Source organism: Spermophilus citellus (genome assembly GCF_964194105.1).
Source record: "Spermophilus citellus genome assembly, chromosome: 7".
Taxonomy (NCBI): domain Eukaryota; kingdom Metazoa; phylum Chordata; class Mammalia; order Rodentia; family Sciuridae; genus Spermophilus; species Spermophilus citellus.
The window spans coordinates 89,998,045-90,023,274 of record NC_138188.1 but is presented as its reverse complement, the minus strand read 5'-3'; the positions used below and the strand labels follow the sequence as shown (position 1 = coordinate 90,023,274).

Sequence of the window (25,230 nt, the reverse complement as noted above, 5' to 3'; positions counted from 1 at the left end):
CAAGAGGCAGACAGCGGTGAGAGATATGTGAAGACATATTCCATTTTTATTATCTTTTAGGTATAGAAGGGTATGTTAATCCATTTCCACATACAATTCCTATAGTCACATATAGGGAGTGAATCTCAAACTGGTAAAACCTGTCTCCTCTTCTGAAAGAGTTAAATCGGAGAGGCCAGACTTGGACAGTTGAGGACTGTGAATCCTCTTCTCCTATCACTGTGTACATGGCTGCCATCACACACACGAGCTCTCCCCTTTCTCCAGGCACGATTCAGTGTAATAATGTTGTCCTCTTTTTTCCTGGGAGACTTTCCGCTCTTGGTCCAGTGCTATGAGTTTCTCCTGTTCTTCTCTCTAGGTTCTGACAGCTGTGTTTGGACTTAGTTAACCATTGCAAGTGGAAGCCAAGCCATAATTGTAGCATAACAATTTTTCTATTTCTAAATTTTCTCATTCTATTGTCATGTTGCTTTTTGTCTGCAAACATATCTTAGGAGTAAGACTTAAAACCTTTGATCTCCCACACCAAAAGAAAAAGGAAAAAAAAAATATTAACATGGAAATGATTTCATTTAGTGTTCATGGTTTGCTGTGGAAAGCAGGTGTTTAAAAATTTTAGAATTTCTTTAACAAAATTCTAAAGAGAAAAAAGAGAGAAATCACAGTATTTACAGAGATAACAGAATGGCTTAGCCATGCAAAACAAATAACTTTGGTTTTTCCCCTTTCACTTTGGTTTAAATATTGACCAAGATTCAATTTTTTTCCTGCCAAATAAAACTTCAATAAATCAAAGTTTAGAGGCAAAATAACATTTTTCCCATACTATTTTATACAGCATTGAGTCTAATAGAATATTTTATGCATTTAATCCATACCAATGCACTACAGGAAGCTTTTATTAAACTGAGTTACTATTGCTCAGACAATAAACAGCTTACAAATGTACAATAACATGTTTCTAAATAATGTAGAAGTGGCAAAATATTCCAAATCTCCATCTTCAATTATTTTTTCATTGCCTTCATAATTTTTTATTCTATGTCTCTAAAAAATAAACACCAGTTTTGCTTTTCCCCTCAAGGAACAGAGTTCTGTAACTGGAAATCTAATGCTCATTTTTTTTTCAGTCAAACTTATGTAAATTATTGGACAAAAATGGCTGTGCAGTGTTCTCCCAGAAGCCAGGCTTCTGCCTGAAAGAGCAAAGTTTAAAAGTCTAGTCACAAGAAGCTATTAGCCCGTATCCATATCCAGTCTACTTCAAAAAGTTTCCATTTATGCTAAGACCTTAAAAAGTTCCTCAAGCATAAAACATGTTTATAAAGTTACAAATTTGAATGTAACTAAAGATACATAGACATTTTATTATTACACTTTCATGTACTGATTGATAAATTATGTACCAGTTAAAAACACTAAATTATCTCAAGGTGCATTCAATATCTGTAGTGTAGTTAACAAAAACACACACGAAAAAAATATATATTCTATATTCTGTGGAAAATAACACAGCTTTGATAATGACCACTGTTAAAAATCTCCAATTCTGACTGATATCTCTTCTTTTAAAAGGAAATAGGTATAATTTTAAGGCAGTGGATAACCCAAAGGATTTAACACCGATATTTAATTACAGTGATTTACATTGTGATACATGAAAATGGGAATGTTGTCCATGATGTTTCCAAACAGTCTCTCACACGTTGGTTTGTTTATTCCTTTGACAGAAAATAATTTACTAGCAGGTGTCTCTAAAGGTAAGTGTTACCCAAATTCTGCATTATGTCTTTTTCAAAAAAGGCAAAATTGACAGTTTGCGAGTACTATTATCATGCATGTGTGTCTGAATGTGTCTGTGGTGGCTTCTGGGTGTCAATGGGTGGCACACCCAGAATTAGCTCCCATGGTGTTTGTTAATCTGACTCTCTACCTCCCCTCCCTTGTGAAAAAAATCAGTCTTTGAATAGAGCAATGTGTGTGTCCCCAATCTTCACAAGCTGCCACCTTTGGGTTTTAGGTACTTGTGAGAAAGTTTGGGGCATAACTGATAGCAATCAGAATCAGAAATGTACCTGCTCAGATTATCCATATAAACAATTGAAATAAAAACATTACATTATACATCAGATTAACAGCAACTCCCAGAACAAAGCTTACAGTGTATAAAAATAGCTACGTAAAAAATTTACATAAAAGGCAAACCAAAAAGAAATCCTCAGTGCAGACATTTACAGAAAAAAAATTCAAACCAAACACAACATATGACCTATTATCATGGCTGCCAAAACTTGTTATTTTTTGTAATTTCATTTCATTGTTTTACTTGAGATAATTCTCTAAAATCCTGTGACAGCTTGGTAGAATGAACTGCTTAATACTTGAACCATGAATCGCTGTCAATGTCTTTGTTTATGTCTTAAATACAATCCACGTTCATGCTTCAATTGGTCTATATGATTTTTTTTTCTCTGAAATGAGGAAAAAACATAATTTAGATAAGTTACCATAGCAATCATTTTCTACCATCAATAGATGCTTTGTACTAAAAGTGATAGGCATTGCTCCACGAGGGGAATCTTTTATAAATCTCCATTGTGCCTGAGCCCATCTGTAAACCCAGCCATTGCTATAGGCTTTTTATAAATTATCTTTTGGAATTGTTGAGAGAGAGAGAGAGAGAGAGAGAGAGAGAGAGAGAGAGAGAGAGAGATTGATTGATTTTAATTGCTTAATTCATATGAAGATTAGAAGGTGTTTCAGGAAAAATATTTCATTCCATTTCTCTTCAGATTAAGAAATATACTCATCCCTTCAAATCATACTCTAATTTGTGGGATTGTCTTCAATTTTAATTTTCTGTTGAAAAATTGCTTAATTCATCTTGAAGAAAACAGAACATAAAATCTACACTAACTAACATTTTGGAAAGAACCTTAGGTAGTAAGGGAAACTGTGAGGATGGTGTCCATTAGGCCAATGGAAGGCAGGACAGGAGGAAGAATATAGTTCTGACTTATTTTAGCCAATAAGTTTGAGATCCTGGTTTTTAGATTGCAAAAAATCAATCTCAATTCAAATATTCTGTTTTCCTTTATTGTGTACATTCTTCCAAATACAATTATTTCCCATGCCCACTGTTTCTATGAGATTAATTCAAGTGAACCATTCAATGTGTGATGTGTTTTATTTATAAGGTACCCAAGACATATAGTAGTTGACAGGGCTTTTAATGTTACATTAGTAAGCTACATGATGTTGTTATTAAGGACACATGATATAAGTAGGCTTAAATGACTCCTTTGGTTAACTCAAAAGAATATGAAAAGAAAAAGTTTAAGTGGCAAGTGGCAATACCATGGAAACATGCTTCTTTTTGAGTCTGCCTTAAAAATCACACAAATATAGTGATTATATATAAATATGTGCAATATATGCAACATTAATGTATACATTATAAGTATAAGCGCATACATGTATGTGGATACAAGGATACTTGCATACATGCACACATGGGTTGTCAGCTTTTTTATTAAAATTGTTTGGAAGATGGCTGTACAAATGTACTCCCATTTATATACTTATATTAAAATATTTATATTTTATATTGTTTTTATTGTTTTTGAAAGCAAATTTCAAGTACTACAAGTCTACTCTTATTGAACCCAAATATCAACTTATTGAATAAAGCTTCTTTGTACTCAGAAAAATTGGGGGTATTAGAATAAATTCAAATTGGATATAAACATTTCAAAATATTTTTTATTATTCAAAAGATAATAATTATTTGGGGGAGGCTGAAGAGACAGATGAGACTCCATTCTTCTGAGTGTTGTGTGAGTAATCAAGGTTCCCTTTGGAAAAATGTTCTTCCTGCTTTTGAAGCTGTAATTATGAAGCATCTGAAAGTCCAAACTTTTTCTTTCATGGCCAAAGAAGTTCTGCACTTTCCTAGAAACTATGTCTCTAAACCTCATCCAGTCTACTCACCTGGACAACTAGAACCATTTCTCTCTTAGGCTTCTGTTTTATGATTGTTTTCTTCTAACTTTTTGTTTTCCTCCATATTACCAAGGTCCTTGTTTACATGTTTTGATGCAGTCCTATAAGAGAATTAAGTAAACATCATTACACTGACTAATTAAAAATTTTTATGGTTCAAATTAATGTATCTCTGAAAAGTAAATGAGTTATATACTAGCGACTAGGGTAAACAATTCCACTTTTTTGAGCCTTGACTGATAATACAACATATTCCAGAAAATGCTAATTTTGGGTTTCATAAATATATGATAAGAGAAAAAAAATCAATTGTTTTGAAGACAGACTGTGCATATTTTGTTGGATCATAGTTGTAACTGGGTTATTTTTCTCTCTGCTTTCACGGAAGTAATTATTATCATTTGATACTCAATATTTTCATTTTGGGCAAACATTTTCTGTAAAAATAGTCTGAGAAAGTTTCACTAAGGCCTTTTTCCATTTGATATTCCCTATCATGCATCCCAGTTGAGCCAATGCCCTGTCTGTGTTTATAAATTCTGTTTTACCAAAGAAATCAAAAGCAAGATTATAGAGACTCAGGTTTACAGCATAACATGTGCAGGAAGAAGCTTAGATAGCCTTGACTGGATGGTTCTCAAGTTCTGGTTCCCAGACCTGCTGTATCAGCATCTAAAGGGAATTTGATAGAAATGTAAATTATTAGCCTCAGGCCAGAACTACAGAAACAGAAACTCTGGAAAAAGGCTCTCAAAGACCTGATGCTTCTGCTGACGTTTGGAAACCAGTGTTCTAGTGGCCTTTATTGCTACACGTGCCAAGATTCCATCCCTTCAGAATCAAAATCAGTTTTTCAGTTTTACAGGTGAGTTCCTTGATTTGGCATCCAACCAGGAGAAATCAGGTGATAACTACATTGCCAAGAATGCATCCTTTCCTCCTCCTTCCCTTCCTTCTCTGCATTTCAAAATAATACCACAATATAATTCCTAGTAATACTCCTACTTTTAAGAATTTAAGTCATATCAGGAAGGTGAGGGTAGAAAATGCCATTTGTGCTCTAAAAGTATTTCTGTGCTTTAAATGGAATTACTTAATTCATTTTCTCAGAATTACTACTTTATTTGGGAAAGAGCTGTAATAGATATTATGATATATGTCCATACAAGATGGAAACATGGTTAATTCTAACTGGAACATTCATTATAGGTAGCACAAGTTGAATTTAATTTGTGATTTTAAAATGCTTAATTTAGCTTAAACTGCACATTCTAAATCTATCCTAAGGCAGAAAAGCAACCTCAAACTCTGCCAACATGACCAAAGTCTATAATATGTGATGACATTTGACAAGATAAAAATTAAAAATCTAAATGAGAAAATGTAAGTTCAAATCTATGCCTTGAGTTATGATATTATCACCTAGAAATTTTCCATTTTGTACGAAAATGGTAAATTACGATGACTGACAACTCTGTTTTCATTTGTATATTTTTCAGATAAATGAAAATATAATGAAGAACAATGTAGAATATATATTTATATATGTATATATACAAATATATTTAAGATCTAATTTCTTCTGCTAATAAATTATTTAATAAATCTTAGTAATTATAACCACAAAAGGTGGGGAGGTAGACTAGGATGAACTCTAAGATTCTTTATAAATCTATAAATCCTTGTAAACATTCTTTTGAAAAATAATGTTTATATAAGGTAATGTGTTTATCATATAAGTAGAATTCAATGAATTTTCAAAAACTAGATTCATGTGTGTAAACAGCACTCAGCTTAAGAAACAGAATAGCTCCAAACTACCAGCTCCCAATGGTTAACAAAGCCTTAATTTTCATAGAATAGTTTTGTCCCTTAATTTATTTTACATATAAAATAGAATCCTACTATGCGGCTTCACTGATGTTTCCTTTTTTTTTAAAAAAAAAACAAAAAGCTCAACCTTAAATTTGTGCCACTCCTATATAATGGTGGGTACATGTAGTTGTAGGGTTAAACCATAGGATTTTTTGGTGATTTCACTGGTGCTGGGCATCTTGTTATTTGTTCTTTCTGGGATTTCAATGGTACATAACCTAGCTATTTTACAGGTGTCTCAGATGTCTCTCATGCTTGTATTTATTTTAACTATTCTTTTTCCTCTGTACTTAAATCTGAGTTTTTCCCATTAATCTTTATTACAGTTTACTTGTCTTATGTTTGACTGTGAACAATGTTGTTCAATTTACCCAATAAAAAATCTTAGCTTTTAACATATTTTTCAGTTCAAAAATATCAACATGATTTTACAGTCTTTTAAATATGATTTCAATTCTCTATTTCCTCATATCTTAATCACCTTTTCTTCTACTTTACTTATACTTTATTGCCTATTGACTATAATATCCACATCATCCATTTATTTGTCTGCTTCTCTTGTCTACTTTTGATTATAGGTTGGATTTTCTTTCTCTTTGCATAGCCAAACCTTTCTTAAATCTGAAATGACATATTTAAATGTTGTAGAGGCCCTACACAATGTTATTTTGCATTGGGTAAGGTCCCCTCTCACTTCCTTTGTTAAACAGATAAGGTGAGGGACTAATCATCCCAATTCAATCAGGGATTTAACTAGTCAATTACAGTTGAAATAAGATTCAGTCTACCTTTGCTTTGCTTCTATTCTTTACAGCACAAGTCTTTGAAACTTTATTTGAGACCTTGCATTTATTCCTTTATTTTGTGCTAAAACACAGAGAAATTCAGTTTTTCCCTTCAATACCTCAGCTCCACTCTCCAGAGTCAAAATGTAGGCTCCTTGACTTGACCATAAACTGCTTGAGAACACGGGCCATATTTTATTCATATTTTACTCACGGCATATAGTACAATGATTGGAATATGGTAGGAACTAAAATATATATTTATTTTGTCTACATTAACTAAACTCTCTTATTATCCTTTATATCTATTTCTTGTCTCTGTTCTTTATGATGTTAGTGTTCATCAGTATGATGTGAATATAGAACTAGATGCTTTTCTATAGATAGGTAGAGGGAACACTAAATTGAAATAACAGATCTTTTGTACTGTCTTACTCCAACCTTTAATATAGCACTGTACAAAATTATATGCATAAACAGACTTTAATCAATATTATAATACTAATAGCTACTAGCTATATATTAAAATAATACAAGCTTACAAATCAATAAAATATATGCCAGTCAAGGAAAAATAAGATTTAGATTTTTTTCTCCATCTTTCTTTATAAAAAAACATGAAAAGGTATCTATTAAAACTGCTTAGGAATGGTGACTATTAGAAAGAAAAAGATACCTCCCTTCTTTATTTATATGAAAAGGTAGAGATTATAAAAATGTACTGAGCAAGCAAAACTCAAGTAAATTATATCAGAGGTAGATGAGTTTTTCTCAAAGGTCTCGACTGTAAATATTCTAGGCTTGTAGGCCATATGATTTTTGTTCTAAGTAGTTAACTCTGCCATTGTAGCATGAAAACAACATAGATTTTGCATAAAGAAATGAGCATAAATGTGTTACAATAAAACTTTACTTGTAAAACTAGATAGCAGCTTAGGGATCATAGTTTGCTCACTCGTATTCTATGTAAGAGATGCACTTTAAATGTAAAGAGACAAATAATTGCTGGTGGGACTGCAAATTGGTGCGGCCAATTTGGAAAGCAGTTTGGAGATTCCTGGGAAAGATGGGAATGGAACCACCATTTGACCCTGCTATTGCCCTTCTCAGACTATTCCCTGAAGACCTTAAAAGAGCATGCTACAGGGATACTGCCACATCGATGTTCATAGCAGCACAATTCACAATAGCTAGACTGTGGAACCAACCCAGATGCCCTTCAATAGATGAATGGATAAAAAAAATGTGGCATTTATACGCCATGGAATATTACGCAGCACTAAAAAATGACAAAATCATGGAATTTGCAGGGAAATGGATGACACTAGAGCAGATTATGCTTAGTGAAGCTAGCCAATCCCTAAAAAACAAATACCAAATGTCTTCTTTGATATAATGAGAGCATCTATGAACAGAGTAGGGAGGAAGAGCAGGAAGAAAAGATTAACTTTAAACAGAGACATGAGATGGGAGGGAAAGAGAGAGAAAAGGGAAATTGCATGGAAATGAAGGGAGACCCTCATTGCTATACAAAATTACATATAAGAGGTTGTGAGGGGAATGGGAAAATTAACAAGGAGAGAAATGAATTACAGTAGATGGGGTAGAGAGAGAAGATGTGAGGGAAGGGGAGGGGGGATAGTAGGGGATAGGAAAGGTAGCAGAATACAACAATTACTAATAGGGCATTATGTAAAATTGTGGATGTGTAACTGACGTGATTCTGCAATCTGCATTTGGGGTAAAATTGGGGGTTCATAACCCACTTGCTTCTAATGTATGAAATATGATATGTCAAGAGCTTTGTAATGTTGTGAACAACCAATAAAAAAAATGAAAGTAAAACTATGAAAAAAGATATACATGTAAACATTAAGGATGAAATTCATGTGGCTGTATTAGTATCAGAGAGTGTAAAATTCATTACAAAGCACATTAGGAATGATAACTAGAGGTGCTTCAAAATGATAAGACTTTTGATAGCTAAGAAAGTCATATCAATTGAAAGTATTTGCACTTAACAAAAGCATAGGAAAAAACTGACATAAGAATAAAGAGAATAGATAAATAAACAATTTAGTATCATTTACTCATTAATTGATAGAAGAGTTAGGCCAAAATTTAGTAAGTGTGAGTGTGATGAAATAACAAGTACTTGTCTAGTTCTCTAGCCAGGAATATTTCAAAATAAAATAAAATAATAAAATATTGGAAAAACTAAAATGAACATTTTCTGTCTTACTCCAACCTTTAATATAGCACTGTACAAAATTATATGCATAAACAGACAGGTGGCAAAGCCACATGATTTCCAAGAGAAGAGAAACAAATGCACTGTACCCCATGATCACACAGGCTTTTTGCCTGGAGGTGCTGTCTGGATTGCAGTACCAAAAGGGGAACCCAAGCATAGTGCAGGGTTTTCATTAGGTTGGAGAGGAAGAAATCAGTACTTGACCAGAATGAGGTGACAGGAATTGAAGAAGATAAGAGGGACTATGTAAAAAAAGAACATGAGAAATTTATGAGTTCACTTGATTCTTTCTCTGAATACTAAATTAGATATGCCATCCTACTCAATTTAAAACAAAGTTTTGAAAACATTAAGTTGATCCATAAGTAAGTTAAATATCAGTCAAAACCAAAATCAATGCACAACAATGAAAATTTCCAATTTCCAGCATCCAAATAAAAAAGGAGAACTTTATGCTAAACATATTAGGACAATATGACCCATAAAGGTAAAAAAAAATCAGCAAATATAAACACATCTACAAGTGATTAAGTTAATAGAAAAAATTATAATATAGGTATTATAAAATTTATAAGAAATTAAAGGAAAACATGGATATAACAATAAGAGAAAGGAAAAAAATGAAAATAAAGTTGAATCTCTAGCATTGAGAAACAGGGATCAGAAATTATAAACTAAAATGTATGGACTTGCTTAGTAGATCAGACATTGCAGGTGAAAATGAAGATATAACCATAGAAGTTATCAACATAGATGTAAATCCCAAGTCTTTCTTAGGTATTAATTGACAGAGGTATAAACTTCAAGATTTTAAAAATTAATGAAGGCTTGGTGACCTGCAGGACCATTTAAAGTGGTCCACTCTTCATATATTAGGAGTCTCATCTAAAAAAAGTCGCTAAAATATTTGAAGAAATAATTGCTTAAAATTTCCCAAGTTTTTAAAAAGTAGTGTAAGAGATCATCTAATGATTTCTCATTAAAAATAGTCAAAGTAGGAGACAGTGGGACATTTCTAGAGTGCTCAATATTTAAAAAATGTCAACCTAGTATTTAAATTTAAAATTAAATTTAAAAATCTATGCCAGTGAAAATATTCAGCAAAATTGAAAATGAAATAAAAACATTATAATAAAACAAAATCTCCAGTATCTTCCAGTAGATAGGCACTTAAAGAGATTTTTTAGACTAAAATAAATGATTCCATACAAAAGCTCAGATGCATTAAAGTTTTGTAGGGCATTTGTTTGAAAAAAATAAATATCTATGACATTATAAAAGAAAACATTTTAATCATATTTAATTTTTTAAAAATATATAGACTTTAAGCATACAATATTAATGTATTATGAGGTTTATAAGTATGCAAAAGACAAACATATAAAAGCAACAGCACAAAAGATGTACAGGGTAAATGCAAGTCATGCTCATTACTTTCTTATACGGTATGTGAAGTGATTGTATATATTTGAAAAAAAATACTCAGGGGTAGGAAGGTTTATATGAACTTTTTACCTTACTCTAAAGCACCCAATAAGTTGTTTTTTAAAATCTTTATTTTAAAACTTCAACATAGATGTAAACCCCAAGTCTTTCTTAGGTATCAACTGACAAAGGTATAAACCTCAAGATTTTAAAAAATTAATGAAGGCTTGGTGATTTTAGCTATTTGTAACATTTGGATTCTTTTTTTTTTTTTTTTTGGTACCATGGATTGAACACAGGGGCACTCGACCCCTAAGCCACAGCCCCAATCCTTTTTGTATTTTATTTAGAGACAGAAAATGGGAGTTCATAACCCACTTGAATCAATCTGTGAAATATGGTATATTAAGAACTATGTAATGTTTTGAACAACCAACAATAAAATAAAATAAAAATAAAATAAAATAAAATAAAATACAAAGAGGACTGGGGGTGTAGTTCAGTGGTAGAGCCCTCCTAGGTTCTATCCCCAGCACTCCCCCTCCCAAAAAAAAATGGTTAAAATGGAAAATTTTATGTAATGTATATTTACTCCAATAAAAATTGTTTAAAAATAAAAAAAAATAGAGACAGAGTCTCATTGAATTGCTTAGTGCCTCTCTTTTGCTGAGGTTGGCTTTGAACGCTCAATCCTCCTGTCTCAGCCTCCAATGCTGCTGCTAGGAGTACAGGCTTGAACCACCGTGCCTGGCAGGATTCATTATTATATAATTATATATATGGAATATAATCTGCTCTAATTCAGTTCCCAGTACTTCTGCTTTCTCTCCCCTCCTTCCCATCTTGTTCCCTTCCCATTACTGATCTATCCCCATACTACAATTCACAATAGTCAAGCTATGGAGCCAACAGAGGTTCCCATCAATAGATGAATGAATAAAGAAAATGTACTATGTATACACAATGGAGTATTAGCCATAAAGAACAACGAAATTATGGCATTTGCTGGTAAGTGAATGGACATGGAGAACATAATGCTAAGTGAAATAAGTCAGACCAAGAAAGTCAAAGGTCAAATGTTTTTTCTGATTTTTGTTGCTTTTTTTTTCAAGTACCCTTCAAGGAATCATTAGAAAATAATAAATATCAGTGCTATACAATGGACTAAAATCTTATTTGAGTAGTTAATACTAACAAAACAATTAAATGAGAAACAAATGGAATTTAATAGAGTTGCAATCACAGGTTCTATGGAAGAAATCACAGAGAAATTTAAAAAGTATTTTAAGCTGAATAAATAGGAAAATTCAACATATTGACATTTGTGGAATGTAAGTTGGTACCAAGAGTGAAGTTCATAGTTTAAATGCTTGTGTTAACAAAGAAGAAAGGCTAATATTAATGACCTAAATTTTTACTTCAAGAAATCAGAGGAAAAATAGTAAATTAAATCTAAATAACAAAAAAGAATGGTAAGTACAAAAAACACTTTTGAAAATAACTGAATTAAAAGAATCATAGAAAAGCTGCATTGAGAAATGGGATACTTATTAATTTCCCATTTTTTTTTTTACTTTCTAGGTGGATATAGTTGTCCAGAAATTGAGAGTAACCTTTGTGATTCCACAAAATCATACAAAATAGAAGAAGGAGGCACTGAGAAGGAACTGACTACAAATCTTCCTGGGGGAGTTGTGCTTCTCAGGACAAATCACAGTATCTTTCAGTATCTTGTGTGCTCTTGGAAATATTTCAGCATATTCACACAAAATAATATCAGGCTAAACACTGCTTGCAATCTGGGATAGGAAAAGAAGGGTTGTTAAGGGTAAAATAAAACCTGAAATACATTTACAAAATAAGTACTGGGTAACTTTAAATTGTCTATTTTTCTTATTTTAAAGTTTATAAAATGATAGGAACCCAAACAATAAGAAATGGTTAACAGGGGAAAAGTGAAAACTTCCCTTGTGCCTTTCTTTGTCCCACTCTCCCAGTCACCACTGACACTCATATAGTACCTTCATGTGCCACATACTGTTTTCAGTGCTTCCTAGATATGAAATTATTTTTTACTCACGATGTCTCCATTTTATATACACTAATAAACTTGTCAATAGTCACAAAGCGAGGAAATATCAAAACCAGGATTCCAGTCCTCACCCTGTGTCTTCAGTCTCGTGTACCATATCACAAAGCTGTACATACGTGCTGTGCTGTTGACTACTGTGAGAGGTACCAGATTAGAAACCCTTGCTGGGCCGAGTAGGTAGTGAGAGATGGGGATGGGATGGGGAGGAGTAAATGCTCACTGAGCCTGTGTATATAAGATTTGCATATATTTTATTATAAATTTCTCCATTTTGGATACTCTCTCCCTAGCAGGGAAGAGCCGTTATGGATGCTTTTGTCTTCATTTTGACACCAATGTGGTAAAAATAATCTTAAGGAGTAAATGTTATTTTGAATTTTGGAAAATTTCAGAGATCTGAAGAAATTATACAGGTTAGAACTCCATTTACAGCTGGCAGAGACAAATTTTACTTGAATTATTCCCTTTAGCAAAATGTTTTTCAGTCTATTGATTTGAAGGAGAGACACATTTTACAAGTACCCATTTTTATAAATGAGTCAAATTATAGTTTAGTAATTAGTTTTCTCAAAATTTCTTCATCAATGCCTCTTCTGAGTAACTTTATGAGAAAAAATTTTAAATTATAGAATTATTCTTTGTTAATGTGGGGAGAAGCCTGGAAGGTGACCTCTAGTAGTGTGTGAGGCAGAAAGAGTTTTGGCCTGAGATTAATGGGCCTGGATTTCCATCCTCACGTGTCAAGTTTGCCCTGCAAAACTTTGGACACATCCCTCCTTTTAAGTATGCCTGTTCATCTATAAATAGGGGAAATAACAGGGTCTTCTTACAGGACTGTCCTTGAAAATGAATGTTATGGTTTGGATGTGAGATGTCTCCCAAAAGCTTACATATGAGACAATGTGAGATGGTTCAGAGGAGAAATGATTGGGTTGTGAGCGCCTTAACCCAATCAGTGAATTAATCAACTCATGGGATTAACTGAGTGGTAATTGAAGGCAGGTGGGGTGTGGCTGGAGGAGGTGGGACATTGGGAGGCTGGCTTTAGGGTATATATTTGTATCTGGCAAGTGGAGATCTCTCTCTCTCTCTCTCTCTCTCTCTCTCTCTCTCTCTCTGCTTGCTGATCGTCATGTGAGCTGCTTCCCTCTGCCACATTCTTCTACCATGATGTTCAGAGTCTCCTTGAGTCCTGACGAATGGAGTCTGCCATCTGTGGATTAGACCTCTGAAACCATGGGTTCCCCAATAGACTTTTCCTTCTCTATAATTCTGATTGGGTCCTTTTAGTCACAGCAGTAAAAAATCTGCCTAAAACAATGAATGTGATAGTAATATGAAAGAAATAGGCAGGTGACAAGGACTCAACAAACTGAAGTTATAGAACCCCTGCCCAAGGCCACATAGCTAGAGAGCCATAGAAGGAAGTTCAAATCTGTCTCAACTCCGCATTCTGTGTTATTTCCATAAGCTCAGTGCCTTTGAAGGACTAAAGTTGCTTTTAAACAACTTTTAAGAAGATTTAAAACTTTTTTCTTGTAATTTTCCAAATAATATACACTTGTTTTGAAATTCCTTGCAAAGAAAGAAAGAAAGGGACTCCTCTGGTGGTATCCCCTAAGGATCCCTTAACTCCACCACAATTCACTGGGGTTATGGAGGAGGTAGGAAATGGAAGTGGGTGAGAAAGCCAGGCACAACCAATACATTACCATCTTGGGAGGTGTCATTTGGAAAGATAAGACAAATATTACAGTAAAATTTTGCAGTTAGAAAAGAAAAACAATACCCACTTGAAATCATTCACATATATCCTTCATGAGATTTTAGGTTTTCAAAAGCAAGCGTGTGTACAACAAATTTTAAACTCTCAGAGTGTAAGGAATCCTTAACTCTTCTTAGTTATATGGGTGCTTTCTGTGATTTCTAATTTAGAGCGTGCCTGACTTACACCACAAAAGGGTACCATGACAGCAGGTATTCAGGATGGCGACCTTGGTAGTGAAGATTTACCACTTTCAGCAAACTGGCCATTGACACTTGTGTAGGTAATTAGAGTCCTGTCCAAGAGAATAGTTATTTTTCCCTTTTCCCTGATCATAGTTGTCAGCAGAATGAGTCTCCTCTTGAGCCAAACTTAATGAAAGCTAGAAGTAGAGAGGAGGGCCCTAATCATTGTTGAGTGAATTGCCAGCAGTTTCTTGATTTGAAGAAAGAAGTGGAGAAGAATAAATAGCCTTATTCCTACAACTTTCAATTTTATATCCTTAGTATGTCTAAGACTCTACAAAGATATTCCTCACTAAAATAAAGAATGCTTATATCCTCAATAAAAAACAGAAAATGACCTTTCCATTTTAGCCAAGAGTGAATATGGAACGATTCATTAGGCAAAAGACTGAAGGATCAAAGTAAGTGCAACAATACTGAATATGCATGAAAACAGGGTGCTGCCCGTATGCACTATATACCCTGGTTCAGTGTGCCCTGAGGTGCACAATACTGAGCCAGCACAGCCTGTCTCATGGCAGAGAACAGGACTTTTTCCCCCATTACCTTGGAAAAGATAATATAAACCAACATGATTTTTAAAAAATGAAAACATTATTTTTGATATAAACACTATATTTGACATTTCCCTGAAAACTTTGAAGTCACCTTGGTAGAAGAGGGGAGGGCCAGTGATGGTTCTGTCCTTTGTGTCCAACGGCCCTATAATTAACTAGAAGGAAACTCTGGCACTTCCACATTATCCAATTTCCCCTCTAGTCTATTATTTATGGTTTGATGGAATAATGCATCATTTTCTTTTCTTCCTTTTTCTGGCTGCCTGCCAGACTATGGGTAGAGAAAAGACAAGTCAAGTCATGGATTATTCCAACTTCTAATACCACTGGAGAGACTGCAGCAGCCCTGTGCTCACAAGCCCCTGCCTTTCTCCACAGCCTTGCATTAAATGCCAGCAGGCAACTGAAGTCAGGGCAGAATTTAAATTGCAAAGAGGTCCTGGCAAGGCAGAAAAATATATTTGAATGTATATAAGGTTTGGGAGAAAAAATACTACTTATAATAACTTGGGCAGGTTAATCCCACTGACACTTAGATGTTATGAAATGAGGTTAATTATATATACTTCATTAAATTGCTGAGATTTTGTTAAAATAGCAAGAAAGGAAAAAAGAAAGGAAAAAAATAATAGTAGGAGCTCGTGAAGTGGTAAATGAGGAAATTCATTAAAAATGTACTCTCCCTGGTCCTCCAGCAGTATCTTTTTAATTTTCTCAGTGGGGATCCCTCCTCCCTCATGGGCACGCGTATTTGATTTTAGAGTATTGATTCAAAAATAGAATTCAGTTAAAGTCAACTTTCTTGAAATATCTCATAAATCTAGCCTGTTTATTTGGAGTTCAGTGTTACAGGCACATCATTGTTAGCTCTTGAGCTAATGTTGGAACTGTCTCTGTTTCTTATGAAAGATTCCTGGAATAATATAGCATTATATGAGGCAGAATTCACATATGCCATTTGTGATTTTTAGATTTCTGGACTGTCTATACATTATACAATCTTTTTTGACAATATTGTTGAATTCCACAGTTGTGAAAGTAAATCTTTTGGTAAGTTTCAAGGTTTCTACAATGAGTATTTTAAGATCATAAATGTCTGGTTAATGCGTGCTCCCAGCTCAGTAATAAAAAGTATGGGTTTGGGGTCTCTTCAATGCAATCAACCTGGAAATTATAGTTTAATAAATTTCTGAAGAAGTTCATGGCTATATCATGCAGCCTCTGCACTTTTCCTTTATATTCAGATCTCTTAAGTTTTCATTAGTTCTTGTACTTACTACAAGGTATGGATCTCGAATAATAACATTTAATTTCCTGCAGAATTAAAAATTCAGTTTGAAGGACGGGTAGAGAGGAATGTAAAAAATAATAATGAAATAATCTCTTGTTTTATAATGCTCCTTTATCTATTAAACAACTAGTCAAGGAGTGGACTGAGTTAATTAATGTCTTTGGATGATGCTGTCACTTAATTCCTTAAATATATGGAAATAAGCAGTTGTATATTGTCATTACTAAAACCTATCTCAAGCTTTAAAAATCTTTCCATAAGAAGTTATAGGAATTAAAGAGCAAATCATGAGTCCTCATTCTTTGATGAATATAACCTAGCATAGTGAGTAAAGAATTCAACTGACTAAGTACTTCTTGCTGGGGTTCTCCATATTGGAAATAGAAGTGGCTCCTATTAGTGGAATGGGGAGTACACACAGGCTGAGGAGGCACTAGGCCTATAACAAATGCATTCTTAATTCTACTTAGGAATAAAGTACTATTTTATCTTATCTCTCCATTGATTTTTAGAAATACTGAAAATACAAAGAACTTCCCTTAAATGTTGCTAAAACTTCACTGCTAGCTTAGAAATTATTAACTTGAAAGCTCTTATTGTGAATCTGCACTTACTCTGAACAAATGAAGGGGTTAAGGACACCAACTCATTTCACAAAATTGCCTATTTATTTTAGAGGGCACAGGCAAGGAACAACTAATCAGGAGTGCAAAGCACTTAGCAAATCTGAAGCATGAATTTGTGGAATTCTTAATAAAAACCCTTTGGTTCTTGGGATGAGAACTGCAATTCATTACTTTGATTACCAATAATATTAACTCTACCAAATTGGGTGCACTTTTCAATTAAATAACAGTTATTTAGATGAATATTCAAGTCAGATGGTAAAAGTTGTACTTAATTTCATGACACATTTTAAAGGATATGCTTAAGACCTTAACCTAAAGACACTGTGGAGCTAAGTGTCCAATATTTATTTATGTCATTTTAATTTGGGGTCACCATATGCCAATAACTAATGAAGTAACACACAAACATACAAAATTTCTTTTATTCATATGACAAATTGTGTAGATGAGATACTGGCCATTACAATAAGATGATTAAGACACTGGATTGCTTCCCTAGTTTAACATTCCTTTGTCCATAATGTAGAGAACCACAGTCCATTTTTCAGCTAATTTTCAGGAAAAGGGGAAATTTTATTTTCATTCTTTTAAGAAAAAAATTGGTATGGAGTGCATCAAAAGTCCTAATATAAAAATTAAATTTCCTAGATTTGTGCCTTATCATGGATTATAAAGGGAAGATAAGATTTTGATAAGCAGGAAACTTATACATGAAGGAGAATTTCTATAAGATAGGTACTTCTGGTGGGCAACTAATTGTATTTTTTTTCACTTTCATGGATACCATTAAATACCATGGATACAAACTCATGTGACATATTTGTAGGTAATATGTTCATTGAGAAAAAAAATGCACTTGTTACCAAGAGTGATGGTTAATTTTTGCGTCAGCTTGAATGGGCCATGTGGTGCTCAGACATTTGGTAAAACATTATTCTTCCCATGCTGTGGGGTGTTTTTTGATGAGATAAATATTTGAATTGGTAGACTGAGTAAAGAAGAATGCCTTCCCTTATGGATGATGGATGTGGACATCATTCAATCAACTGAAGATCTGAACAGGATTGAGAAGGCTTAGAGAGAAAGAGGAAACTCCTCTGGCCTCAACCCTGATCTGGACATTGTTTTGTTCCTGCCTTAAGACTTGGACTGAAACACTGGGTCTTCCTAAGTTTCCATCATGGCTGATTTCAGAGTAGAAACAGCATCAGCTCTCTGGGTTCTTAGGCTTTTGGGCGCAGACTAGAACTACACATCAGGTCTCCTGGGTCTCCAGCTAGCTGACCATAGATCTCCTGATTTTCAGCCTCCATAATGATATGAGACAATTCTTTATAATAAATCTTCTCTCTCTTGTCCTCTCTAGTGTGATTCTCTGGAGAATATAGACTAACAATCCACAAGGTATTGGTGAGGAAGGCTCAAGAATGAGGAATGAAGTTCTAGGATCAGGAGGAAACTGTTCCCCAGTGTGGGGATAGAGATCATGTATGGTGGTCATAACACACAACAGAAAACATGTTTTTGCCTGTAACTGCATGGACTTCTAGCAAAGCAGGGAAGGTAAGTTATCAGAGATAGAGCAAAGCATATTGATTAAGTACAAGATTCTAAAACATCATTCCTCTAAATCAAATAATAATTCTGTCCCTTATAATCTGTTACTTTGAGAAATTTCTTTAACCATTCTATGCCTCAAGTTTTTCAAATGTAAAATATGAATAATAATGGTATCTACTTCATAGATATGCTGTGAGAACAAACAAGCTCAATACATTCTCATGTTATGTGACTATAAAATTATCAAGCTACTTCTTCCCTTGCATGGCAGCTCTATTCAAATATTGCTTCATTGGAATGACATCTTTGTAGGGTAAGAGCATGGATCCTGATGAATCTGCCTTTCTTTTCATTTTCTTTTAAGTAAGATATTCTGAATTTTTGAAAGGAGTGTGTCAGAGATAAGAAAATATAAAATCATGTCAAAAGTTATTACTAGCTATAATTATCCCACTGCAACAATAAATTTCCTCATTTATAAGAAAATGAGAAATGGTTGAAACCAGGAGTATGTCATAGAATCACCAATGTAACTTCTAAAAATGGCAAAGCTAAAACCCTACTCCTGCCCCTTTGCATCTGAATCTAGGGTGGTAATCGGGGCTAGACATGTGTATGCCAAGAATTTTCACTGCTTTAGGATTTTCATTATAAGACACTCTTACATGATTTGTTAAGGCTTATATGAGGTGGTCAGACTTGTTACTGCAAAGACACCTAGAAGTTGCTATGTATTCACTATGAACAAAAATATAATATGGTCAGCCTGATTGGGGGATATGTCTGTCTTATTAAAGAAGTTACATGCACAGCTGTTGTGAGCATACACATCATATTTTCTCTCAGTAAAAGTCAATGAACAATAAACATCTTTTCCCATGACTTACTTTGATTTTTTCATGTACAGCCAGTAGACAACACCAGCAACGAGAGCAGCGAGCAGGAGACCAACAACAATTCCCACGATTAGCTTTGCCTGGTCATTCACCTTTTCTCTGTTTTCATCTACAACAAAAAAAGAGAAGCCCATGCAATTACAGACAATGCCAAGAACTTCTTAAAAGAAGCCAATCTAGTTATTACTAAAAATGACTAAGTTTCACTACTATGATTAACATGCAAACTTGTGATCTTAAAAAATAATTTTTAGCATTTTTGCTATCTTGTCTCATTTGGTATTTTAATTCACATCCACACTGTGGACGACTAAGAAATTACTTATACAATGACACTTCATAAATCTTGAGCTGATAGTCAAGGAAGAGGAGTCGGCAGCATAGTACCTACCACTTATCTCGTCTGCCTCATCGTGTTCTGGAATACTTACTGAAATGAAAAATGTTAATATGAAATTAAAAACAAAATTTGTTGATATATGAAAGTCACCTTTACCATTATAGTATGATGTAATAACACTCAGATAAAATATTTATTCTACAGCTCAGGGTAAAAAAGAATTCATATGTTATAGAACACAAACTTCTCTACAAATCAATTAATGTCCTTTAAGGAAAATGCAAAGTCCATCACAGAAATTTTCATGACCAAGAGGCTATAGTACTAATTTGGAATCCACTTTAATTTTTTCACTAGCTGCCACCTATTACTACTACTTCCCTTTTAGGAGAAAGAAGTTAGTACCTAAGAAGTCTACAATGCCATTTTCCTCAACTTTTCTGCCCCCCATGTAAGAGAATTCATTTTCATCCTCTAGGATTAATGAGTTCCCATTAGAGTTGTTCTCAAGGGGGCAGAGATGAAGGTGGAGGTGAAATCTCGAGATGCCATCATGTTTGCCAAAGTGCTCCAAATGGTTCTGATAGCACCATGCTCTTGGGCCGTTTTCAGAACTACTGCTGGCTGTTGTGTATTATCATTTAATAATAAACCATATAAACAACCTTCAGAGTGCACAGGCCTGCACCAGAATTTCTCGTGGTGGTTGATAAGATGCAGATTTGCGGGCTTTGTCTAACATACACTCAATTGGAATCTCATGGAGTGCTCACTGAGTTTGAAAATGACTGTGTTATATTGATCAAGCCACTGTCTAGCCTAGAAAACTGAAGCACCTCATTCAAAGAGTTAGAGTAAAGGGACTTGTGCTCAGGAAGAAAGGACAGGTTCTCTTTCTTGGTAGGACAAATCAATACTCAACTGAATTGCATTCAGAGAAGTCCTTGCTGCTATACTAAGTTCAGCTTGTTTAGTTCTTCCATCAGTCCATCAGCCCTTGATATTTGAGTCATAATTTATTAGGGACCATTATTTTTAGACAATTATTTCTCTTAGTTCCTGCTAATTCCCAGCTTTCGTATCTATCATCTACTTATGACACAGGCAAGATTCCATCTGCGAAAGTGTAAGAGTTTGGCAGAACAGTTAATGTCCTATTCAAAACCAAGCCTCACTCTGGGCTGATCCTGATTTAAGGCTGACATAACAATGAGAATAATAACAGAACTGAAGATGGTGACTGACTTCACATTAAATTACAGTTATTTAAAAAAAAAAAAAGCTGCTATTGGTATTTATGTGTTACCCTGATTTCAGCATTGACAGATTCTTTAATTTTCTCAGAGAAAATTGTCTTTATCTGATTTTGGCAATGATTCTATAATGATATGAAAAAAGGAGCAATTTTTGAAACTAGATTTTATAAATTAGAATATCCCTTTTGCTACCAATTAGCTTGACTTTAAGTTTGTGACATTTTGGTTTAAAATAAGGGTGGGATACATTCCACAAAGATTTGGAATGTCAATTAATAAAGAATAAAATAAATTTGAAATTTACCAAATTTAAACTATTATAAAAATATTTTAAGGTGATTATTAAAATTTTCTATACTCTGAATATAAAATGTACATTAAGAAGAGTAATTTATTTTTTATTGTCTGTTTCTCTTGGGGATTCTTACTGTGTAGGATAAGACCTCTGATCCATAAAACATGAAATGATTTAACTGTCAAAACAAGAATGAAAACCAGAAAAAAAAAAAGAAAAAATAACCTCATGGTGATGACACCAAATGCAAAATAAATAAATAAAACTTACCATGATGCAGTACAGGAAGATGGAACTGGAGGTTTTAAACTAATGGAGAATAACTTCAAATTTTCTTACTTTTTTAATGCCAGAAATGAAATACTCACTAGCAGAGACATTCAAGGAGTTTACTGTTCTCTCCAGCTGGTTTTCTGCTGTGCAAGTTAATGTAACATTCTCTTCAGGGGAAATGATAATTTTACTATAATACCTGCCATTGATATAAGGAGACTCCTCTGTCTGGAAAAAGAAGAAGGAAGATGGGTTACATGAAAATATAGTTTAAAAGCCTGGGACATAGTACTAGTCAATGATAGGGGACAGGTATGGTACACTATAGTGTAGTCTGGTATTCAAGGTGTAAGATCACAGGTAAGACCAGTCAGGCCTGTAGTGGCAGCAGGTAGAAAACCATTTAGTAAAATGATAGTGATAGAGTTCTGTTTCTATTATGAATAAAAATGATTAAATCAATCTAACTCCAAAGAGGCTCAATTTTACTCAACATTTTGGCATGATGGTATGTGCTTCAAAATAATTAACATGGTTATTATCTAATCACAAGTTTTCTTTGATAAATATTCTAATTGAACTATTCATGAATTTGATACTCTTCTTCACAATAGATGTTAATTCCCTTATCTTGAACCATTATATCAAATGCATATAGATATATTATTTGCTCATAGGTGAATAAAAGCATTTGATTTCCCCAAATTTTCCTGTGATAAATACAGAAGGTGAATTCTTTTTCAGGACTTCTGATTGTCATGAGGTGTATATGAGGGCGATCATGGCATTTCCTCAAATGTAAGGAAAGATCCCTTCAAGCTCATCTCGGGATTGGACTCCTAAGTACAACATGACTGAAGCAAATACATACACACTTGCTCTTTTTCCTTGGTTATTTTTATTTGTATCATGTGGTACTTGGCTCTCTCTTTGCTTTTTTTCTTAACTACAAGGTAAGTGTCTTGAGAACAAGAGTGGGCTACCTTCTATACCCTAAGGGGCAGAGGAGGGGCAGAGATATCTCCTAGCTGAAAGGCGGTAGATTCATCATGTATTTGAGGAGGGAAAAAGATAAAAGATTATGGATGGATAATCTGGAACAAGAAAAATAACACATCACCTAGTGGGCCAGGATCAATCTTTCTCCCTGGCAATGAAGAATGGCATTATTATTTTTATTCTCATAGTAAGTTTACCTGCTATTTTTTCCACTTTCCTCTAGGATTTTTCATAGGACTTTCTCACTGTTTTTCCTACTTTAATCTCTTCAAAATATATTTGTTCATTTCCAGGATGGCCTTTTCAATCTTTATATTCTTTTGTTTGTCAGATGTTTATTGTGTGCTTGTTTTTCTATTTTCTATGCCTGCATAACCAGTACCTAAAGGTTCTTTTCTGCTGCACTTATCACTTAATTGAACTAGAGAGCAAAAAGAAGAAAGTAGAAAAGAAACATTTCTATTTTTTTTTAGCATTTCATTTTTTGGATTTAATCTGTACATTGTCAGCAATTCTGGTGAGTCAGGTCTTTATTATGAATGAAGAAAACTGCATTTCCTTTTGGCTTAAAGGACCTTGTGCCTCTTTGCTTTCCTCTGGCAGGGTCTCTTACTTGTGTGTGTCTGTTATACCTAATCAAATCAGAAATCACTTTCTTCAAGTGCCACCACTTCTTTGGGGGTTTTCTATATCCAAACTCAGGCAAATATACATGCATCACCCATAGGTAAAAGTCAAGATCCACTTTGCTCTGCAAAATTATATTACACAGAGTAAACCAAAGACCCAACTTCCCAGGACAAAGGAAACAGAGATTCTAACTGAAATTTAATTTGAAGCTTTTTGATTTATATGTCTTTCCCAATTTCAACTGGGTCCAAAGCTACGAAGAAGGCAGGAAAGAAGATTGAAATAATAAAATGGTACTCTGGGGGTATTCCTGAAGAGTCTTTAACTGCTTCTACTGAGATGAAGAGGCATGAAAACTGTCACAAAAATGGATTTAACAAGTATGTCAGTAACCCACGGACACTGGCAAGTTAGTGGGATTACAGTTCTGAGTATAGAGTTACAGGCCAGATATTCATTTCTCTTTCTGTCTCCCTCTCTTCTTCTCTCTCAGAAAATGGAAGTGTTTATAAGTTCTTAGTCCTTTAAAATTACTAAAATGTCCTACATGGAGTACAGACATTGTTTGACTTATGTCCTCTTTTGGCCAGAAGAACACTGCTGAGACACTGTTTGCTGCTTGCTTCATTCTGGCCTTAACCTGAAACAGGCAAATCAGACTATATGTTCACAACCATTTACGGTGTTCACCATACCCCACTCCCACCCTGGGCCCAGTTTTAAGAAAAATTATCTTTTAACATGCGTAACTAAGCAAAGTAATAGCTGCTGCTTATACTCAAGTGTATAAGTTTATTAGGCATAAAAGTGTGTACCTTAATGTTTTAATCAACCCCGTTTGGGAATTAATGACCATGGAGTCTGTTTAAAAACAGACACTGACCTCAAAATAATGGTTTCTCCATTCTCCATGGCCTTGGGATTTTAGATTTCTCTTTCAGCCATGTTCTTCCTTTGGGAAGATTAAGAATTTAGCAAGAGTCTTCTCTGAGAGGACACTGCAAATTGCATGCAGTAACAAACTAGCTTTCACTTTAGTTGTCTAAATAAAACCCCACTTTGGACCAAGTGCAGAATATAACAAGAAGAAAAATACTTGCTTGGTTTATGACGCTTCCGCTGCCGGTAATTGTCCACTGTATAGCTGGCTTTGGAAAACCTTCCACGTGGCAGATTATTGTTTTAGATAGTCCACTGGGATCTGTTTTCTTTGTCATTTTGATTTGAGGTTTTCCTAAAATATCATTACAATTAAAATATGACAATGAACTAAGATCATAAAGAAGACCAGGTAACAAGATTCTCAAAGAACAATTTCGATTGGTGCCCAATTATTTCACTACCTTCTACAATGAGTGTCAGTGACTCTCTTTTCTTCAGGCCTTCAACCTCTTGCAGAGCAGTTTCACAGACATAGTTTCCAGCATCCTGATAATGAAGACTAGAAAATGATGGGCTTGAACGAAGCCTGACGTTATCCTGATTAAATGAAAAGTAAATTACTTCACAGGGCACAATTATAACCTTAAATGTATTTATCATATACTACTTAAACCTAAAACATTTTTCTGGGTCTAATGAACACATAAGCATTTAAAAAATTTTCTCAGATGCCTTTAAAGAGTTTTCTTTGTTTCATTGTAGTTTTGGAGTCAGACATGCCTGAGTTATATTTCAGACTTCTCTTTTATGGAATTGATAATTTGGAACAAGTTTATAAGCTGATGAGACTCAGTTTCCTTTATTTGTGAAGTGAGGTTATATTCTTAACTATATTAAATTGTTTTGAGGACTTAAGTATAGAAATAAGGCAATATGTTCACATTAAAGAAAGTCCTCAATTGACAGTCCCTACTCATTGTAGTAGAACTGCCAGACATTCAGATTTCTGGTACCTAAACAATGATGAGTATACAGGCCTGAAAATTACCTTATCTGATACAGTTATCAACATAGAGGATCCATTATAGAGCCACAGCAATTAGAATAAGAATGCTTTTTACAAGAAAGCTTTAATAATTAGTGATACAGCCAAATCAATGTTTGTAACAGTGCACC

General features: G+C 34.1%; 1 protein-coding gene across 2 annotated transcripts in view; it reads right to left on the bottom strand.

The window, feature by feature from the left end:
• Positions 1 to 3,993: 3,993 nt before the first annotated feature.
• ALCAM (activated leukocyte cell adhesion molecule) overlaps positions 3,994 to 25,230 on the bottom strand; it is a 188,593-nt gene continuing 167,356 nt past the window's right edge. The window contains exons 10-15 of one of the 2 annotated variants that reach the window (XM_081301334.1): positions 24,516 to 24,651; positions 24,269 to 24,406; positions 21,639 to 21,767; positions 19,771 to 19,809; positions 19,371 to 19,488; positions 3,994 to 4,106 (exon numbers count right to left, since the gene is read on the bottom strand). In XM_081301334.1, the coding sequence (XP_081157460.1) occupies positions 4,019 to 4,106; positions 19,371 to 19,488; positions 19,771 to 19,809; positions 21,639 to 21,767; positions 24,269 to 24,406; positions 24,516 to 24,651 (648 nt within the window). In that variant the 3' untranslated portion in view covers positions 3,994 to 4,018. The remainder of the gene's footprint in view (positions 4,107 to 19,370; positions 19,489 to 19,770; positions 19,810 to 21,638; positions 21,768 to 24,268; positions 24,407 to 24,515; positions 24,652 to 25,230) is intronic. The other variant, XM_081301335.1, reaches the window with a different exon arrangement.